Source organism: Brassica oleracea, chromosome C7, assembly GCF_000695525.1.
Source record: "Brassica oleracea var. oleracea cultivar TO1000 chromosome C7, BOL, whole genome shotgun sequence".
Lineage (NCBI taxonomy): Eukaryota > Viridiplantae > Streptophyta > Magnoliopsida > Brassicales > Brassicaceae > Brassica > Brassica oleracea.
This window is the reverse complement of record NC_027754.1, coordinates 48,308,371-48,327,815: the sequence shown is the minus strand read 5'-3', so window position 1 is coordinate 48,327,815 and position 19,445 is coordinate 48,308,371. Positions and strand designations below refer to the sequence as shown.

Sequence of the window (19,445 nt, the reverse complement as noted above, 5' to 3'; positions counted from 1 at the left end):
ATGCTATGTGACAACCAAAGTGCTATTCACCTAGCAAAGAATCCAACTTTTCCCAACAAGATAAAACCAGAAACCAGCACATTTGAACGATCATGTTAAGACGATCGTTTCTTGAAATATATTCAACTGTGTTTCTCGGTACAAATGTTTACTACTTATGATGTAACTAAAGTAGCGAGAGACGACGGATTAATTTAAAACACACAAGAAGCCAATAAAATTTCAACCAAACTTTAGACCGAAAATAAATTTCAAGCAAAAGCTTTTGGACTCTTGATGATATATGCTCACCTGGATCAATAATTTTCAAAATAAAATATATTCAATTATGACATGACACCCCTTTTAGAATCTTTCAGGTATATATTTATTTATCTAAGTCATATATCTTTTGTTGCTTTAATCCGGAAACAATTGATAAAGGTGTAGGAAAGTACATATTGGAGTCGATCGAGTGCGTTGATTGATAAGATACACTTGGAAGGAAGTCTTGACTACTGCATTGGAAAACCCAACCGTCAGAGATTCAGGAGACTCGGGTTGGTCATTTGAATAGTAAAAGAAGAAATGTGATAAAATATGGAAGAGATTCTACACGGTCACAACCAAGAGATTCCTAACATCCATCTTCTACTCTGGCAGCTGTGTTTGATTCTTTCAAGCAAACAAAGATTATCTTTCTCTATGTCTATCTATTTTTGATAATATACTTGGGATATGGATTAGTAAAGATTCAAATGATACATGTGATGAGGTCGGCTCACATAATTATAATTAAGAAGGGGTTTGACCTTGTGAGCAAATTGGGTTTTTATTTAGCTGCTGACTTATCTCATTTTGGCAGCTCTCTTATAAAATTAATTTCTTCCTTTTAGTAATTTTTAATCAATAAAAGGGGGGGGAGCTATTGGCGTCTGATATTGAACAACAACAAAAGAGCCTATCAAACACCGCATGCTTGCATCAATATCATCCCTCTTATACCCAATCCTGGTTAACTAACTTTATTTGTCGCAGTTTGGTTCATCATATCTTAGTTATTTATCTTTTGTCTGTAAATATCGGGGCATATATGCTCATGCAAATGGAAGAAAGCAACAACTCAGGCGTGGTGGATTTCCCTGACAACTTTATGGACCAACTCTTGTGGGAGGAGTGCAGGTGAGAAGAGGAGAAGGTATCGTTATGGTCATCATTAGGGTTGAAGGAGAGAGTTACTTGCGCCATGGGGCACCTGCAAGAGGTGATGGGAGGAGAGAAGGAGTTGCTGATTCAGCTGTGGGTTCCTGTGGAGAGAGGGAGGAGAAGAGTGCTAAGCACGGAAGAGCAGCCTTACTCGCTCAACCTCTTCTCCCAGAGCCAGAGCCAGAGCCAGAGCTTGGCCCTCTACGGAGACATCTCAGCAGGCTACAGCTTTGCAGCAGAGGTTGGGTCTGACCAGCTGGTGGGACTCCCTGGGGGTGTGTTCCTGAATAGGATGCCTGAGTGGACTCCAGATGTTCGCTTCTTCAGGAGTGAGGAGTACCTTCGCATCGGATACGCCCACAGGTACCAGGTTCGAGCTTCCCTCGCTCTTCCACTCTTCCAAGGGCCTTCTGGAACCTGCATGGGGGTGTTGGAGATGATCACCACTCACCCCAGCTTGGAGTATGGCTCCCAACTTCAAACCATCCGCCATGCCCTTCAGGTATAGGATGGATCACTGGAAGACTTTAAATACCAAATTTTGATGCTTGTAAAGATTGGAACATAAATTGATGATGATTGATGGAATATTAATTAGTGGGGGTTAAATAATAAACTCAAGAAAACAAGTTAGTCTGATTGAGACATATATATATATATATATATATACATCAAAAAGATATACATACATATAGTTACTTGGCAATATTCTTGTCACTGCACTGTTGGAACACTGCTCAGCATTGACTCGCTCCCAATGTCTTAATGCATTAATATGATTTGTTTTGTTGACGTAAGCAACCTTTGAAGAGCTTCAATGGTTACAACATTCGTTTGCTTTTATATATATATATATATATAAACACTCTTCTAATTTACTCACAATCATAATTAATTTCTTGGCAGGCCTTTGATCTCCGGAGTTCAGAAACCTCCATCGTCCCAACCTCTCTCAAGGTCTGTCTCTTATTAAGTTTACGTTTCTTTCTTTTTGCACTCTCTTTAATTATATATATATGGTGCCCTTTCCACTTCCTCCACAGCCCCACACCGACGACCTTCACCGAGAGGTGGCCTCGATTCTCAAAGGCATCTGCATCTCATACGGACTCCCGCTAGCTATTACGTGGGGACACCAACAAGACTCGTGCCTTTCTGCGATAGTCTCTGCCTGTTACCCCTCTGACCAGAACAGTCACAGCTTCCTGGACGCCTGCTCGGAGCACCATCTTCTTGCCAAGGAAGGAATCGCTGGAAGAGCCTTTGCCACCAAGAAACAGTATTTCGCAAAAGATGTGGCAATCCTCTCCCACTACGCTAAGATGTTCGACCTCCACGCTGCTCTTGCCATCCCTCTCCTGACCAGATGCAGCCGCAACGTCCAATTTGTTATTGAGTTCTTCTTCCCCAGAGACTACTGTCTTATTAATCAGAGGCCGAGGATCGCCACCCAACTCAGCCTACGCTTCCAGAGCTCACCTCATCTGATGGTAGACGACGACCAGCTCGCAGAAGAAGTCACGGCTAGCGAACAGCTTGTAGCAGAGTGCATGTCACGCAAGGGTAAGGGAAAAGATGTGTCTGTCTCTTGGGAGATGAGAGAACCTTCTTTCTCTTCTTCTTCTTCTTCTTATTTGGAAAGCAGAAAGCGGAAAAGAAGGGATGAAAAGGATATCACTTTAGATATTCTCAGACAACACTTTGCTGGCAGCCTCAAGGACGCCGCTAAAAACATTGGTGGTATATATATATATATATATATATATGCTCCTAATTCCTCCTTCCTATATATATATATATATATATATGAAACCTATGATTGTATTAAAAATAGTTTATTATTATTATTGGTAGTATGTCCGACGACCTTGAAGAGGATCTGCAGACAACACGGAATCTCAAGGTGGCCATCGAGGAAGATCAAGAAAGTGGGGCACTCTCTTCGGAAACTGCAGGTGGTGATGGACTCTGTTGAAGGAGTTCAAGGCTCTCACCATCTTGCCTCCTTCTACTCAAGCTTCCCTCAACTCCAGTCTCCTTTGCAGCTTGATCCTACCAAAAGTGTCGCAAAGTCACCGCCGCCTTCTTCTTCTTCTTCTTCATCAGGTTCGAGCACATGTTGCTCCTCCGAAGAGAAACAACTAGGTGGTGGCTTCCACAAACCATCATCTCAAGTACTTCTTACCTTAAGCAGCAGCCTGATGAAGGATGAGCAGAGGCCCGTACGTGCCACGTCATCCCTACCCCCATTGCCATCCGCAAGGAAAGCAAAGGACGACGGAATGAAAGTGAATGCCATGTTTGGTGATGCCAAGATGAGAATGAGGTTGAAACACCACTGGGGAATCGCAGACCTTAGAAGAGAGATCGCAAAGGGGTTTGGGATGGATGGTGATGCTTTGACAAGTAACTTCAGTCTCAAGTATATGGACGATGATGAAGAATGGGTTCTGTTGACGTGCGACGCTGATCTTGAGGAGTGCATACAAATCTACAAGTCCTCTCTTTATAAAGAGACCGTCAGAATATCTGTCTCTTCCTTGCTTTGATTTTTTGTCTTAAGGCCAATTCCATCTAATTACATTGGCTTGGTTTGTCAATCTTTTTTTTCTGTTTGATCTGAATGTATTAATTAGTTATTGGCATCTTGTAATCTTCTGGGTGGCTGTTGCTCTATATATATACTAGCTTTCTTTGAAGGAGCTATATTTTATGATTTTGTGAAAAACATGAAGTACAGAACCATGACCTGAAACCCACAACAAGAACTCATTAGATACTAACTCTCAAAAATGGCTAAAGATGATATGGTCTTGGCCCTAGTCGTCCATGGTTAACTTTTAGAGGTAAGCCCATGCAAAGATTAATTGCCGATTATAACCAAAGCCAAGTACATTTGGAAGTAAGTTAAAATATATATATATATATATATATATATATATATACCATTTGAATTGCAAGCAAATGAAGGCAATGGATTTGGGGCTCGTCCTTCCTTAGCAAAAATATCTCGAAGCAAAGCACGAGGAGTGGACTTGAACAAGTTTTGTGAGTGTGATGGATCGGATCCCCCAACAACATCACAATCATGTATGTAGTCATTACAAAATTTGACAACCAAACCAATTAGACTAACCAAGACGTTAGCCATTTTTAAGAAAATGCACACACATTCGGTATTTGATGCCCTAGAGAGAAACTCTCTCGAACCCGCATCCCAAGGCGCCGTTTCGATGGATTTTCCTTGCTCCAACCACGACGTTCTTTCCTCCTCTCTCTGAAACAGCCATGTTCCTCTCTATGGACATGATGGTGCAAATCCAGCGCGGAACAAGCATCTTCCGATTGAAACTCCTCCCGTCAAGCCACCAGAACCTCCAGACCCACCGGACGTCTCCGTCAGCCTCGTTCTTTTCACTTCCTCCAGCCCTTCTCCACAAGCTACTCAAGTCCTAGATCTGATGTTTAATTTTTCAAGGGTTTCAAGTAAGCTCAGTGATGATGGTGTTGTTCTTGTGTTCACTGGTGACACCATCTTTGTCAACTGGCGTTCTTCTCCTGTGGTATACAGGTTGTATCTTTGTCAGTTCGGAATGGGTCTTCTCCCGGCTCTTATTCCAACTTTCATTTTATCAATCCGCTTATAGACGTCCAGGTCCACCTTAGCTCCTTACTCTCTGTTTACTCCTATTCTTTTGGAAAGGATGCAATGCTAGATGTGTGGGTGACTTTGGATTTGTGGTTTCTGGCTTTATTTGGTAGTGTACTGATGGACTCAGTGTCCTTTGGTTATATCTTTGTGCCTCTTAGTGGTTTTTATGTTGCGTTGATGCAACTCTCTACTGCAGTATGCAGTCCTATTATTGTATTCAACCTGGTTTGTGGTGCAGTGTCTGTGTGTTTCTCTTCTTGGTGGCAGTTGAAAGAGACAATCATTGTGATTTGTTGCTTGGTGAATATGGTTATGGCGGGTATTGATTGTCCGCTTGGCTCCTGTTTGGAGCAGTCTCTTTTCCCAATATTTCCTCATGTATGGAGTGAATTGGATGAACATGTGTGGCTGGTATTGCAAGGATTCTCCTCCCGGCTAACGCTCTTCCCTGCCTTTAGTGCAGTGGTTGTGACTCTCAGAGTTACCCGAGATGCAATCGTTCAAGAAACTCATGAAACCGTTGTGATGCGATTTCTAATGTTTACTTGTTGTGATTTGTATTTTCATTCTATCTTAGGTTTATCTGTTTCGTATTCCATTGGGCTCTTTGTAGCTTTGTTGTACTCTCCTTTCATGGAGCGTAAACTCTTCTAAATTTAATACAAGTTGGTTTGATCAAAAAAAAAAAAAGTAAATGCACACAAGACAAGCTTAGTAGAACAAAAGAAAGCAAAATATAAAAGCAGTTATTTGGGTGGCAAAAAAATGAGAATGGGAGGAACTAGGATGATCATGTCGTATCAGAAATGCGTGCCGTTTTAGTATTTTTAATGCTAGAAATGCGTGCCGTGTTTTGACCATTTCGTCGTAAGATGAAAAAGGTACCTCCTTTTGTCTTTCGCTCTGATCAAATTCCTTGTTGATTGATTTGCGTTTCGCCATTAGGTAGTCTCGCTGCTTTTCTCCCATCTTTTGTTCAGATCAAAAATTACAGGCGGAGATCGATTAAGCAGCAGCAGCAGCAGGTCAATTCGATTCTAATCTTGATGTTAGCATCGAGGTAGCTCATATCCATATGGTGGTGGTAGTTGAACTCAATTAGGGTGATTGATGGATATTTCAATGTATTACCATCTCCTCCTCCTAACTTACTCGGCTCCGGCTTGGGCAAGCTTTATGGCGGGTGCTTTTTTGATTCTCACCCTCTCCCTTTCCTTCTATCTTGTCTTCGATCACCTTTCTACTTACAAGAACCCTGAGGTTCCCACTTTTTCTTCTCTCTTCTTCATTCTTCTTGTTATTTCTATTTTTCATTTGTTTTAATTAAACCCTCTCTCTGTCTCTCAGGAGCAAATGTTTTTGATCGGAGTCATCCTGATGGTCCCTTGCTATTCAATTGAGTCTGTGAGTGAATTAATGTCTGTCTTATTATTATTATTAGATTCTTAATTTCCTTTCTTTTGTTCTACTAAGCTAATCTATGGATTCAACAGTTTGCATCACTTGTCAACCCATCCATCAGCGTTGATTGCGGCATTCTACGTGACTGCTATGAATCCTTTGCCATGTACTGTTTTGGTCGCTACCTTGTTGCCTGCTTAGGTACCCCTATCCCTATCCCTCCTTTCTTTTCCCTTTCTTCTTTCATTCCCAAACTTGTTGTCTTTTTACCAGGTGGGGAAGATAGGACCATTGAGTTTATGCAGCGACAAGGCCGCAAGAGCTTTAAGACTCCCCTCTTACTAGATCACAATGATGATAAGGGAACTATTAAACATCCTTTCCCTATGAATCTTTTCTTAAAACCCTGGAGGCTCAGTCACTGGTTCTATCAAGTTGTTAAGTTTGGTATTGTTCAATATGTATGTACTTTCCCACTACTACTAACCTTCCCATCCTCCTTCCTACATCTCTTTTCTTTACTATTCCTCTCCTTTGGCAGATGATTATAAAGTCTCTCACTGCCCTCACTGCCCTCATTCTTGAAGCCTTCGGTGTCTACTGTGAAGGAGAGTTTAAATGGGATTGTGGGTACGTCTGAGGCTTCTTCTTTCTTTTTTTTTTTTTTTTTTTTTTGACAAACCACATTGCTATAACAATGAAGAATCATGTTTCATCTTTGATGAAGGCATCTTACTGTTTTGCCTGTTTTTTTTTTTTTTTATTGTAGGTACCCTTACTTGGCAGTTGTTCTAAATTTTAGCCAGTCATGGGCATTATACTGTCTGGTTCAGTTCTATGCTGCAACAAAAGATGAGCTGGCCCACATAAATCCGCTTGCCAAGTTTCTAACATTCAAGTCAATCGTGTTTTTGACTTGGTGGCAAGGTGTTGCCATTGCTCTTCTCTCTTCCCTCGGTTTGTTCAAAAGTTCCATTGCACAGAGCTTGCAGTTGAAGACTAGTGTTCAAGATTTCATCATTTGCATTGAGGTCCTTCTCTTTCCATCATTTATGTACGAGTGCTCAAAAACAATTCCAGTTTGTGGAGTCTTGTCTGTTTTTCTATCTTGACATGAATCAAAGTTTGTGTTGGTCCAACGCAGATGGGTATTGCTTCGGTTGTTCACCTGTATGTATTCCCAGCAAAACCTTACGGTCTAATGGGAGATCGCTTTACTGGATCTGTATCAGTTCTCGGGGACTATGCATCCGTGGACTGTCCTATTGATCCCGATGAGATTAGGGACAGTGAGAGACCAACGAAGGTCCGCCTTCCACATCCTAACGTTGATATCAGAAGTGGTATGACCATCAAAGAAAGCATGAGAGATGTTTTCGTTGGTGGTGGTGAATACGTGAGTCTTCCTTTGTTATTCTTTTACATCCAAAATATAAAATGATTTATCGACCTTCTGATCACAAAGATATATATATATATATATATGTTTGTAGATTGTGAAAGACGTCAGGTTCACAGTGACTCAAGCAGTCGAGCCTATGGAGAAGAGTATCACAAAGTTTAATGAGAAACTGCACAAGATCTCCCAGAACATCAAGAAACACGACAAGGACAAGAGAAGAGTTAAGGATGACAGTTGCATGTCATCATCATCTAGTCGGCGAGTGATTCGCGGGATCGATGATCCGCTTTTAAATGGGAGTTTTAGTGATAGCGGAGTTACAAGGACCAAAAAGCACCGACGCAAATCAGGGTACACAAGCGCGGAAAGCGGGGGAGAGAGCAGTAGTGATCAAGCTTATAGTGGATTTGAAGTAAGGGGCCGTAGATGGATCACAAAGGATTAACTAAACATTCAAGGAGAGAGACCATTCTACATTTTTTTCCTTAACGCCCAGGTGTTTTGCAGATCACCAAGAAGCCGTTACATATTGAATATATTTTATGTACAGAGTTGAAGATACATAACATGAGGCATGATTTCTTATTCCAAACAGAAGAATAAACCTTCATGCTCGCTTTGTCTTTCTAACAAACTGATGTCATAATAGAATCCATCTTCCCTGCTATCACAAAGAAACAGAGTTAACAACAAAAGCTTTGGCCGCAAAATAAACAAGAATACAGGAGACTAATAAGTGCCTTGCGACTTGTATGCATGAACCACCAGTGACAATTCTTCCACATTAATAGTAACTATTTCGTTTTTATTAGTAAATTTAAATTCATATGAAATAATTAGTTTTTGTTTTGTTAAAGTTCTGTGTTCTTTATAATGTGGTTAATATTTATATTTGACTAATCTATCTTTTTATGTTTTTATAGTGAAGGTTTATATGTATTTTTAAGGTTTGGTGTTATATAGGAGATAAATTAGTTTTTGAAATATATTTATAACAAATTTTGTTTCGGCCTGTTATCAAAATCATTTTTAGAAATATAGATTCCAAGAATTTTGAGACTACATTATATATCAAAAACGTATTATTAATTAAATAATATTGATTTATGTAAGTCGTTTTGATTAGTTATCCAAATAAATAACTAAATTATATAAGTATATTTTATAATCAGTTTTGTCACATTTTGTTAGCAAAATCAGTTTTAAAAATAATTGAGGGAAGATATTTTGAAGACTCAAAAGGAAAGAAACATTTATTTGAGCAGTTTGGAATTAGTGATCTCACGTTTCAATCATATTGGTTATTGGACCTTATCTTTACTATCTGTTAACTATGTTTTAACAATCAGAATAATGTTTTTTATCCATTGTTCCCCTTTAGAGAACTTCTTTCATGAATTGCAGTTAATCTATTTTGAAATCCATACTTAAATTTCCACTAGAAAACTTTTTCTGAATAAAAAAAAGAAAAAAGTTCCATTCTAACAACAATTATAACTCAAGTCATGACAGTAAATTTATAATATGCGATATATATAATAATATTGTTTATATTATCCACGATTGAATTGATGTATAATGATTTCAGTACTTATAAACATGTTACATTCTATATATATATATATTCATATATGATAAAGTAAATCGGAAATAAAATGGTTTCGAAAACTAAAACCGGTTGCTTATGGTTATGGGTAAGTTATAGACAGACTGAATATTTTATAAAATGTCTCATAGTTCTAATATGGTTGCATTTGGTATGGACCATGAAAGATTGAACTGATGGTAAGGTGTCAAAATCATCTAAACCAGAAAATATGATAATTATGATTAGACTAAATTGAAAAATCATGTATGGATTTGGCTAAGTCATAGTTCATTAAGAAAAGGTGTATTAACATTAATTTAATTGGTCTCAAAATCTGAATGACATATTCTTTTAAGAGTTCTAGATATAATTATTATTATTAAATAATGAGTGACATTTTTTGTACATACCATTGAAAGATAAAATTATTTTTAAATAATTTTCATGTTTTAATAAGATAAAAATTATTAATGAATTAATCTAACAATAGATTTTTATACAGTAATTTTTTTTAATCAATCTATTTTGATAGAATAAACTATCTATTCATCAAACACACTGCAAATCATTTTCTGATAGTTTATGTTTTGCCAAAATTTAGCATCTGATCAAACTTCTCATTTTTAACTAGACATATGACAATTAAAGAACAACTGGAACGTTTTCTACTTCAGCATAATAAATCATTTTCTATCTGTTCCGGGTCGAGGACTGCTTCTCCTTCTCCTTCTTCAAACTTTACTTCGTAGACTTTCCATCTGGTGATTCTCTCTTCATGTAATCATGCTTCAATTCAGTTTATTATTGTTAATATAGATAGCAAGTTGATTTTTTTCAAATAGTATTATACTCCATCCACAAAGAATTCTTCTTTTCTGTTTTCTTTAATCATTACATGCCTTCATGTATTTGAGATATATACTCAAAAGACAACTTTCTGATATTAGATTTTGTTTATTTAATTTATAAATTTTGAACTAGTTGGATTTTAAAAATAAAAGAAAAATTCACAAGATAAGTCTAATTTTGGAATAGAAAAAAGGTACGACAATTTCAACTGAATAGATTGGGAGATAAGAATGTAATGAATCATCAAACAGCTAACCAATTAAAAAAAATAACGATATAAGTTACAGACATAACAAAGCGGGAGATTCGGTAAGTTGCTAAAGACACATACGAATAAAGAGTTTTGAAAAAAAATTAAAAAGTTTGAGTGTTTATTTGTTGGAGATTAGTTTGGAGTTCGTCTCGGCAACCAACTTTTGCTCTGCCTTAACAACGCCAATTCTGTAAAAAAAATGACGTCTTCTTCCTCCTCAGCCTCCTCGTTTTGCACACTCTCCTTTCCATTTCTCTTGTTTTCTTCTTATTCTTTGTAGCCTCCCTCCCTCTCTCTCTCTCTCTCTCCTGTGTAATTGTGTATGTTACACAATTAATGGCGTCTTTAAATATGAAGATGAAGAAAAGGGATAATTATGGCGCAGAACCTGACAAGAAAAAGCTGGCCATGGCCGGAATCCGACATCAGTTGCTGCTACTCCTTCGCCGCCGTCACCGTCTATTTCCTCTGGTATCTGCCTTCTCCGGCTGTCTCCTCCTCCTCCTCCTCTTCTCACTTTCCTTCCCTCCTGTGATCCATCGCTCACCACTAGGCGTACGTTTACCTTCATTTCAACAACTTAATATATCCTTCTTCAGTAATTTCAATTCTCTGTTTTGTTTTCAGAGGAAGAATCAAGTTGCCGTGGAATCCAAGCTTCTTGTACCCGTACGTATAGCCCTTAGCATTGATACATTACCGAAAACTTTTTTTTAATAAAGACATGATGATGATCATTATTTTGGTAATGTCAGGAAAATGGCGGAAGATCGGATCGCCACTTATGGAGCTCGAAATTGTCCAACTCCTACTATGGCTGCAGCAATGCCAGTGGCACCTTTCAAGGTACGTAACGCGGCGTACCCTTAAAAACACTTTTCCACTGTTTGAATCAGCTGATGATTATTGCAATGGGTGGCTGCAGTTTTGGATAAGACGAGCCAGACAGGTCGATATTTACTGATCGCTACAAGCGGAGGGTTAAACCAACAACGAACAGGGGTGAGTGAGTTTCTTCTTGTGAACTCATATTATTATTAACCTGCTGGGAGAGGTGGTTTCTTTCTCTGACCTTCTTTTTTGAATGCAGATAATAGACGCTGTGGTTGCGGCTTACATCCTAAATGCCACTCTTGTGATCCCTAAACTGGACCAAAACTCATACTGGAAGGACATCAGGTCCTCTTCTGCCCCTCTCTATTTGAAGGAGATTGAACATTGTTTTCTTGCTTCTTTCTAACACCACACACATAACTTCTTTTGGTGCAGCAACTTCGAAGAAATATTTGACGCTGATTGGTTCATTTCGCATCTCTCCAAAGATGTCAAGATCATCAAGGAGCTTCCTAAAGGAGAAGAGTCAAGACTCATTGGCCTACAGTCCATTCGTGTTCCCAGGAAGTGCACACCCTCTTGCTACCTGCAGCGTGTTTTGCCCCTTCTTAAGAAGAAGCATGTCAGTTTTCTACTCCAAAATTTACCAAGTCTGCCTCTTTGAGTATGCTCATGATCAACTCTCTGATATTGCAGGTTGTACAACTCTCTAAATTCGATTACAGGCTGGCTAACCAGCTGGATACAGAGCTACAGAAGCTGAGGTGTAGAGTGAACTACCATGCGGTTAGATATACGCAGACTATCAACAAGATGGGCCAAATTCTGGTTGACCGGATGAGAACCAAAGCCAAACACTTTGTTGCCCTTCATCTCAGGTACCACAAATAAGGAACTCTTTTTTTTTTGAAAAAAAAAAAAAAAAAAGAATATGGCTAATCAGATGTTGGTTCTAGGTTTGAACCTGATATGCTGGCCTTCTCCGGATGCTATTACGGGGGAGGTCAGAAAGAGAGACTTGAACTGGGAGCTATGAGAAGAAGGTGGAAAACTTTACACGTGAGAAAGAATTGCTTACTTTGATTTCCATATGGATAACAACAACTCTTTCATACATCAAACACTAAATTCTTTTGCAATGTAATGTGTAGGCGGCAAACCCTGACAAGGTACGGGAGCACGGGAGATGTCCCCTGACTCCAGAGGAGATCGGTCTGATGCTCAGGGGCTTAGGTTTTGGAAGAGAAGTTCACTTGTACGTTGCATCAGGCGAGGTATACGGAGGGGATGCTACACTAGCACCATTGAGAGCTCTGTTTCCAAATCTCCATACAAAGGAGACATTGACCTCCAAGAAAGAGCTAGCTCCTTTTGCGCGCTTCTCATCACGCATGGCAGCTCTTGACTTCATCGTCTGTGATGAGAGCGACGCATTTGTCACCAACAACAACGGCAACATGGCTAGAATCTTAGCTGGAAGAAGGTATGCATACTTGACATCACTCTTTTCACACTCTCTTGTCTAATAAATTTTCAAAAAAAATAAAATAGTAATAATGAGCAGGAGATACATGGGACACAAAGTGACCATCCGTCCAAACGCCAAGAAACTCCACAAAATCTTCGCAAACAGACACAACATGACATGGGATGAGTTCTCTACCAAGGTCCGGAAATACCAAACCGGGTTCATGGGGGAGCCAGATGAAATGAAAGCAGGAGAGGGAGAGTTCCATGAGAACCCGACCTCCTGCATTTGTCGAAAGAAGAAGGCCAATGAACAACTAAAAGAGGACGAGCATGACTCATGGCCATGGGAGTACTCGGACATTGGCAATGTCCCCATGGCCACTAGAAGCGGTTTGGATCATCAATCAGAAGTTGACCATGAGAACTAATCGTTCTTCTCTTTTTTTTTTTTTTTTTTTTGTGCTCTTTATTTGCAAGAATCAGCATTCTTTTCCAAAACACAAAAATGTAATGTCATTTGAAGGGTTACGAGTAGAAAGAAAGGTGGTCCTGTGTACATATATAGACCTCTTTTGTACATATATATATGTATAATCCATCTTTTAATCTTTCTTAGTTCTCTTGTTATTTCAGAAAAGAAGAAAATAACATTAATTGCAGTTAATGAAATAATAGTGAATGACTGAGATTACACATGAGGAGGGCTCTAAGGAAGTAAGTAGTAAATCAGTTCCAGATGTGATCGTCGCATGGATCACAACCTTCCTGAGCAATGTCGGTGATCTGAACGCCGGCGTCGTAGATCTTGCCGGCTTCCCAGTTGGCCGGAAGAACTCTCGGAGACCAGAGCATTTTGCCGTCGAAGCCAGCAGTCACCACGAACCTGAACTGAAGAGGTCCGGTTGGTACTTTGTCCGTGACCCAGACGGCTCCGCGGCTTCTGGTCATGTAACTCCAGTGGGAGGAACCAACCTGAGCAATGTCGATGGCTACGACTTCGGTTTGGCCTCCTTGGTACAAGAGCTTTATTGCCAAGTAGTTTGGCTTCTTGCTTGCTTCTTCAACTCTCACATTCATCATCTTCTTGTTTCCGTAATCGCAAGGGACTCTGTTTTCAATCTTTGTTATTATTATAGCAAAACATATATTGAAAAAAAAGGATGGTTTGTTTGGAACCTCTGGTATTGAACGTCCACAATGCCTTGTCTAAGAAGATCTCTGTCGGCGCCAAGAACCGGCTTAGCCATAGCCCTGAAGGCTCTGCTGCTTAGGAGGAGATCGGTTTGGTTGCTCATGTTCAGGTCGGTGACCATCACCGCGGTTCCTTTGGTGCTGCAAAGAGAAGGGTTGGTGCATCTGACCTGGAAGCAAGCTCCGCAGCCGGCGCCGTCTTTGTAGATGGAAGGCACGGCAGCGGCTATGTGACCGGCAAAGAAACCCGTAGCCATTGAACCGTAGGAGCAAGCTCCGGCTGAAAAGCAGTACGTAGAAGAAAGACAGATATGAGAGAAAATAATATCAAAAATAAGTGGAGAGAAAGAGAGAGAGATGAATGAATACAGGAGAGAACAGAGGCAGAGGAGAAATAAGCAGCCTTAGAACGGTGAAGGCATCGGTCGCAGGCGTTAACGGAGGAGGAGAAGAGTAAAACGACGAAGACGACGAGAAAGCAGCTTCCCATTTTTATTTTATTTTTGTAGTTTGCTTACGAAGAGAGAAAAAGGCAACAAAACCTAATACGAATGTGAGTGATAGATAGACAGAAGAAGGAGTTTGTGAATAAATAGTGAAGAAAGGAGTGTGTGCCAGCTCAGCATCTCTATACACGTCATGGTTCCATACATATAGCTAGGTCCACTAGATTAGATGGAGGCAGCTGGCTGGCTGGTCTACGCACTACAATCCTCCACTCCACAACTCGAGAAAAAGGTACGCGGTTTGTGGAATTTAATTCTGATTCCATCGACATCGACATCGACATCGACATCTTTCATCTCCAAAGAGTTCAGAGTTAATTTTGTTTTGTTTTCCGTATAAAAAGAATAAAAGAACTATTCCCAGTGTGAATATGGGTAGATGACGTGGTACTGCACCGACTCTTTGCACCACAGCTGTGTCTCTTCTCTTCCTCGGGCCTCGTACATGTCGGCTTCCTGTTCTTTTTCTTTTGTCAAACACCAAGCAAGTCACTCTATTTTATTCACTTCTTTAATGGTAGTATAAACAACAATTCAAATTTCTTACAAAATATACCATTCGGTAAACTCCTCAGATTCGCCCTTTTCGATTAACTATTGGTTAGATTTGAATAATTGATGATCTCTCTTTAGTCAGCATTTATTATCTTCCGCTTAATCAGCATCTAACCAAATCCCTTATATACTAAAGCGCAAGTCGCCCGACCAATCCTGTTTCGCCACCTGATTAAAAACATTTCAAAACAAAAACGGTTACTGAAAAAATAACAATCAAAACAAAACAGTTTTCGTTGAAAAACAAAAACAGTTTATTTCTTCCCCACTTTAAAATATGAAGAAGCAAATTTATTTGTATCAGTCTCAACGTACATCCATGATCTCCACCATCTCCTCCGTTACATCAACTTTAAATGAATAAGTTCTGCAAAACAAAAACTTCAAGCTGTTTACTTCTTCCACAAAATAACAAAGATGTTTTCGTCCTCCTATTCTCTTCTCTTCTCTTTTCTTTTCTTAATAAAAACTATCCTTCAATCTAATAGTTGCTAGCTATAAAGTTTTTGAAGTTAGGAAAACAATTTGTACAAAATGATTTTGCAAAAGATGAAGCGAACCTTACAGTTGATCTACATAAATTTGCCGGTATACATTGGTAAGTGGCGTATTCGAGACAAGTTCATATTATTTTTTGAAAAAACAAGTTCACATTATTGTTATTAGCAAATGAGTTAGCTTTATGTCTCAGCATTTAATTATTTTATTATGTGCATTTTTGAATTTATGTTAGTTTAGTTTTGCAGAAAAACCAATGTTACCATCTTCACGCAACGATGACTTTCTTCTTCCAACCAAAACTGCTCGACTAAAACAAAGTAAATATGTTTACATTTTTTTTTGTCGACAACTGAATATCTTTGCACATAAAATTTATTATACTATCTCAAATTTTGATCAAACAAGTATAATATCTAAATTATGCAATGTTTCTTTTACTATACATCATTAATAAATATACTAATATGTCATGTTATCATCAAATATTTTCTTATAATTGTTCAAATTTCAATTTATGTAAAATAAATATTTTTTTGCGTCACAACACTTTTAAGTTGAACTAAAAGAAAAGTTTTTGTTATTTACGAAGATGAAAAATAACATTTTCAATTTTATTAAAAACAATGAAAGATTACCTAAGCACGGGAAAACATACTAGTATATACATAATTTGTTTCATATCATAACCTATACACATATACTTATAAACTTGTGTAGTTGATTACCTTTGGCGCACTAACATTCATCTAATATTTTAAAATTTGGTCAAAGCATCACCTAATTGCTAAATCGATTATCACTGAAACTATTTTCTATTTATCTAACTCTAAATCTATTTAAACTAGTCTAAGTTGATTTGAATATATCTACATTGGTCTCAACTAAATAAATTAAGTAACATAATAAAAAATTATGACTAATTTAATTATATTATCTTTCATCATTCAATTTATAGATAAACAAATGTATATTTTTCTATTGCAAATTCACAAATTTGTTTGAGATTTTAATATATCTTATTTTTATATCATCAAAGTAATTTAAAATTACACATACATTTTAAAAGTAAGTAATATAAATATAAGGTATTTAAAATAAACAGATTATTCATTAACACCTAGACTTTGTTTAAGTTTCAAAAAGTCTATATAATTAATATACTGGTTTTATACGAAACAACTGGTTATTGCTTAGCAATTTTTTGAATACTATATATGTATTCATTGTTTGTGGGTTTTTTTAACGTGAACCAACAAACAAAACATATTTAATAGCTAAGGATGCATTTTGATTATATAATAAAGAAAATCAGTTTAGGAAGGAAAGGAAATATAACAAAAAATACATCTTATGTATAATTTATAGTGAACAATATAATGTACAACAAATAAAATCTTAATATAATACCATCTTATGTATAATTTATTGTGAACAATATAATGTATAACATACTTTATGTTTATATATATCTTTATTCATTTTTAATAATTGTAATTTATAAAATCTTAACTTAATCTATTTTATAAATACACATTTTATTTATAAATCAATATGATTATGCATACTATATTATTATATTTATATCTATTAAACCACAAAAATAAGAAGTCTCTACTGCTGTTCTACTAGCAAATTAAGAAGTCTAGAACACGTAAGAGCATTAGTATTATTACTAATCTCTAATGCTGTTCTCGTGTTTCCTTTATAAGTTCTCGGAACGCCACTCATTTACACTCGATTAATTTTATTTTAATATTTTAACCAAAAAAAATGTTGATAAAAAAAACACGAAACCTTTGATATTCAATTGATTGGTAATCGATAAACATCCATGTGATAACAAGTCTGTCACAGCAACAGCATTGATTACGACATGTGAAGATATCTTCACACTCTACCCTCTCTATCTTCTTCTATGTGTTTTTTTTTTTTTTTTGTAACACATTTCTTCTATGTGTTCATTGTCGGTGTTATACACAGCATATAAGATTAAGATTTGTCTAGATTCTCTATCAACTAGCTGGGTTTTCTAAGCTTAGTAGTGTAAAGGAGTCCAGTCAGGTGAGCATTATCAGAATAGTCTTTTTATGCTCGTTGTTTCTATATAAGCCCATCGTCTTGTTCGGCCCACTCCAATTAGCATTCAAAATCAGTTGTGACTTCTCAACAGATTATTTAAACATTGTATGTACTACTTTTTTGCTCTTCTTATTGAATACCGTGGATCGCCCACACCGTCCATCCATTGATCGGCGCAACGCAGAGTATTCAGAATGTACTATGTTTAACGTGAACCTAGTTCTAATTACTAGTATTAATTCTCTTGTAATTATAAATAAACATATAAAATAGCAGAGGGAGTAGTGGACGAACTGATGAGGTCGAGCTACTATAAATACTGTTGCATGGCTATGTGTAACTTATCAACTTGCTAAGCTAAGTATTCAAACAGAGTAGTGATTAATAGATGGCGGATTATTCTCGTGCTAGTGAGCAGCAGGAAGCCGATTCTGCAGCTTCTAAAGGGTGTGGAATATTTGAATTTCTCAAGAAGAAACCGGGAGATGTATCTTCCTCCGATGTGACCAAGGAAAACAAGGGAGAGGAGAAGCCTTCTCTCGCTGAAAGAATTCACAGCTCTGTACGTAAACTTATAGACACATTTGTACCTTGGAAACTCTATGATAAATTTTAATGTAACACTTGTTGTTTGATGATGTTAATTATATTTTATGTATCCATTATGCAGTCAACAAGTGATGAAGAATCCGGTGAAAATGGGGAAGTGAAGGAGAAGAAAAAGAAGAAGGAGAAGGAGAAGGTGTGTTGTCACAACAAGGAAGATGATGTAGATCAGTGTGAAACAGAGGAGAAGAAGGGCATTATGGAGAAGATCAAGGAGAAGCTTCCTGCAGCTAAAGGTCAAGACCAAGCCAAGCAGCCTGAACATGAGGATGGGAAGGAGAAAGGGAGTATAGTCTGTATAGAGAAGATTAAAAAGAAGCTTACTAGTCATACTAAGCACGAAGACGATGATGAGAAGAAAAAGGAAACTTAGTTAGAGTGTTTTTACTTTCGGTAAATGATTCTTCATCTTTTTGTATTCTCCACCTCCTCATGTGTCTCCAGGCTAATATTCTCAAAACTAAAAGGTTTAAGAAAAATGCATAATGGTTTTAATATGAAATCAATTATAATTATCAATATAAACATTAAGTCAGGTAGTATTATCGGTTGTTGTATCGTCTATGTATAATTATAATATCATAATAAATTAGCGTAAATAAAAAAGGGAAAATTGCCAAATATGACTCACAACTTGAATTCAAACACAAAGGTTAACCCAAACTTGAAACAAATGCAAAAGTAACCTAAAAGGCTATTGAAATTACAACCAACCCCTTGTGAACAAACAAAAAAACCGAATTTTTTTTACGTTTCTAACCCCCGTAAATCGTCTGCCCAGACGACTTTCCAGTAAGTCGTCCAGACGACTTTCCAGGAAGTCGTCCAGACGATTTTCCAGACGACATACCAGAAAGTCGTCCAGACTACTTATCTGAACTAGTTTTACTTAGAAATAATTTAAAATTTTTGTAAAAAATATTTTGATAAGCGAAAAATTGAAATCATGTAATTAACATATGTTTTAAGAGATATAAATTAAGATATAACAAAAGTTAATTGTTTTCAACATAGATGAGTGAAAGTAGTGAGTCATGATATTCTTTGGTTTAGGTTTTGCCAACATATGTTGTAGTATTGTATGTGTTCTTAGGGTTAGATTTTGGAATGCATAAATGTTTTTTTGAAAACTTTAAAATTTACCTAAGTGTGTTTATTTATGTGTATAGTAAACACTATTTAAGTATAACTACGGGTTTATAACGTGGTTAGTTAGTTAATTTAGTCAATTTAGTTTAGGGGTTAAATTTAGGGTCTGGGACGACTTACTAGTAAGTCGTCTGATGTACAGTATTCAACAAACGACTTACTAGTAAGTCGTCCAACCGGACCAAACCTTTAATTTTACAATGTACTTTTAAACCTAACCGGAT

At 37.4% G+C, this 19,445-nt stretch overlaps 6 protein-coding genes across 8 annotated transcripts; 5 read left to right on the top strand and 1 right to left on the bottom strand.

Moving 5' to 3' along the window:
- The first annotated feature begins 954 nt into the window (after positions 1–954).
- Positions 955–3,840, top strand: LOC106304515 (protein NLP3). Its single transcript, XM_013740919.1, is given in 5 exon segments — positions 955–977; positions 979–1,687; positions 2,092–2,142; positions 2,229–2,925; positions 3,040–3,840. Coding segments are annotated over 5 exon segments (2,175 nt in total). The 3' UTR covers positions 3,735–3,840.
- A 137-nt stretch (positions 3,841–3,977) lies between these two features.
- Positions 3,978–5,491, top strand: LOC106303497. Its single transcript, XM_013739750.1, has 4 exons — positions 3,978–4,017; positions 4,510–4,748; positions 4,889–5,062; positions 5,105–5,491. Exons 1-4 carry the CDS (start codon positions 3,978–3,980, stop codon positions 5,489–5,491), a joined length of 840 nt encoding a protein of 279 aa, XP_013595204.1.
- Positions 5,492–5,740: 249 nt separating this feature from the next.
- Positions 5,741–8,307, top strand: LOC106301552 (protein LAZ1). The gene is made up of 8 exons (XM_013737987.1): positions 5,741–6,097; positions 6,185–6,241; positions 6,331–6,439; positions 6,512–6,699; positions 6,780–6,868; positions 7,008–7,269; positions 7,383–7,634; positions 7,732–8,307. The coding sequence occupies exons 1-8, from the start codon at positions 5,948–5,950 to the stop codon at positions 8,083–8,085; spliced, it is 1,461 nt and encodes a 486-aa protein (XP_013593441.1). The 5' UTR covers positions 5,741–5,947; the 3' UTR covers positions 8,086–8,307.
- A 2,012-nt stretch (positions 8,308–10,319) lies between these two features.
- Positions 10,320–13,152, top strand: LOC106301353 (uncharacterized protein At1g04910). Of its 3 annotated transcripts, none has more exons than XM_013737730.1 (10): positions 10,320–10,885; positions 10,958–10,999; positions 11,086–11,176; positions 11,256–11,332; positions 11,421–11,509; positions 11,600–11,786; positions 11,861–12,042; positions 12,121–12,223; positions 12,316–12,647; positions 12,729–13,152. In XM_013737730.1, the coding sequence occupies exons 1-10, from the start codon at positions 10,667–10,669 to the stop codon at positions 13,060–13,062; spliced, it is 1,656 nt and encodes a 551-aa protein (XP_013593184.1). In that variant the 5' UTR covers positions 10,320–10,666; the 3' UTR covers positions 13,063–13,152. The 3 variants fall into 3 exon arrangements, with proteins under 3 accessions (XP_013593184.1, XP_013593182.1, XP_013593183.1); XM_013737729.1 differs by having other exon boundaries at positions 10,326–10,386; positions 10,467–10,999; XM_013737728.1 differs by having other exon boundaries at positions 10,320–10,999.
- Positions 13,153–13,228: 76 nt separating this feature from the next.
- LOC106301354 (expansin-like A1) lies at positions 13,229–14,398 on the bottom strand. The gene is made up of 3 exons (XM_013737731.1): positions 14,195–14,398; positions 13,811–14,105; positions 13,229–13,742 (listed from the first exon to the last, which is right to left on the bottom strand). The coding sequence occupies exons 1-3, from the start codon at positions 14,313–14,315 to the stop codon at positions 13,361–13,363; spliced, it is 798 nt and encodes a 265-aa protein (XP_013593185.1). The 5' UTR covers positions 14,316–14,398; the 3' UTR covers positions 13,229–13,360.
- Positions 14,399–17,376: 2,978 nt separating this feature from the next.
- LOC106305084 (phosphoprotein ECPP44) lies at positions 17,377–18,628 on the top strand. The gene is made up of 2 exons (XM_013741462.1): positions 17,377–18,028; positions 18,137–18,628. Exons 1-2 carry the CDS (start codon positions 17,855–17,857, stop codon positions 18,443–18,445), a joined length of 483 nt encoding a protein of 160 aa, XP_013596916.1. The 5' UTR covers positions 17,377–17,854; the 3' UTR covers positions 18,446–18,628.
- The last annotated feature ends 817 nt before the right edge of the window (positions 18,629–19,445 follow it).

What these genes read in the sequence shown, in the direction of transcription:
- LOC106303497 (XM_013739750.1), top strand. Translation starts at nt 3,978, where the DNA reads ATGGCTAAAGATGATATGGTCTTGGCCCTAGTCGTCCATG. An exon ending in ACTGGCGTTCTTCTCCTGTG is followed by an intron (nt 4,749 to 4,888) that starts GTATACAGGTTG and finishes TCTTTTGGAAAG; the next exon opens with GATGCAATGCTAGATGTGTG. An exon ending in CTATTATTGTATTCAACCTG is followed by an intron (nt 5,063 to 5,104) that starts GTTTGTGGTGCA and finishes TCTTGGTGGCAG; the next exon opens with TTGAAAGAGACAATCATTGT.
- LOC106301354 (XM_013737731.1), bottom strand. Translation starts at nt 14,315, where the DNA reads ATGGGAAGCTGCTTTCTCGTCGTCTTCGTCGTTTTACTCTTCTCCTCC. An exon ending in CTCTGCCTCTGTTCTCTCCT is followed by an intron (nt 14,106 to 14,194) that starts GTATTCATTCAT and finishes ACTGCTTTTCAG; the next exon opens with CCGGAGCTTGCTCCTACGGT. An exon ending in GTGGACGTTCAATACCAGAG is followed by an intron (nt 13,743 to 13,810) that starts GTTCCAAACAAA and finishes GATTGAAAACAG; the next exon opens with AGTCCCTTGCGATTACGGAA.
- LOC106301552 (XM_013737987.1), top strand. Translation starts at nt 5,948, where the DNA reads ATGGATATTTCAATGTATTACCATCTCCTCCTCCTAACTTACTCGGCT. An exon ending in ATTTCATCATTTGCATTGAG is followed by an intron (nt 7,270 to 7,382) that starts GTCCTTCTCTTT and finishes GGTCCAACGCAG; the next exon opens with ATGGGTATTGCTTCGGTTGT. An exon ending in TCGTTGGTGGTGGTGAATAC is followed by an intron (nt 7,635 to 7,731) that starts GTGAGTCTTCCT and finishes ATATGTTTGTAG; the next exon opens with ATTGTGAAAGACGTCAGGTT.
- LOC106305084 (XM_013741462.1), top strand. Translation starts at nt 17,855, where the DNA reads ATGGCGGATTATTCTCGTGCTAGTGAGCAGCAGGAAGCCGATTCTGCA. An exon ending in CTGAAAGAATTCACAGCTCT is followed by an intron (nt 18,029 to 18,136) that starts GTACGTAAACTT and finishes TCCATTATGCAG; the next exon opens with TCAACAAGTGATGAAGAATC.
- LOC106301353 (XM_013737728.1), top strand. Translation starts at nt 10,667, where the DNA reads ATGGCGTCTTTAAATATGAAGATGAAGAAAAGGGATAATTATGGCGCA. An exon ending in AATCCAAGCTTCTTGTACCC is followed by an intron (nt 11,000 to 11,085) that starts GTACGTATAGCC and finishes TGGTAATGTCAG; the next exon opens with GAAAATGGCGGAAGATCGGA. An exon ending in CCCTTCTTAAGAAGAAGCAT is followed by an intron (nt 11,787 to 11,860) that starts GTCAGTTTTCTA and finishes CTGATATTGCAG; the next exon opens with GTTGTACAACTCTCTAAATT.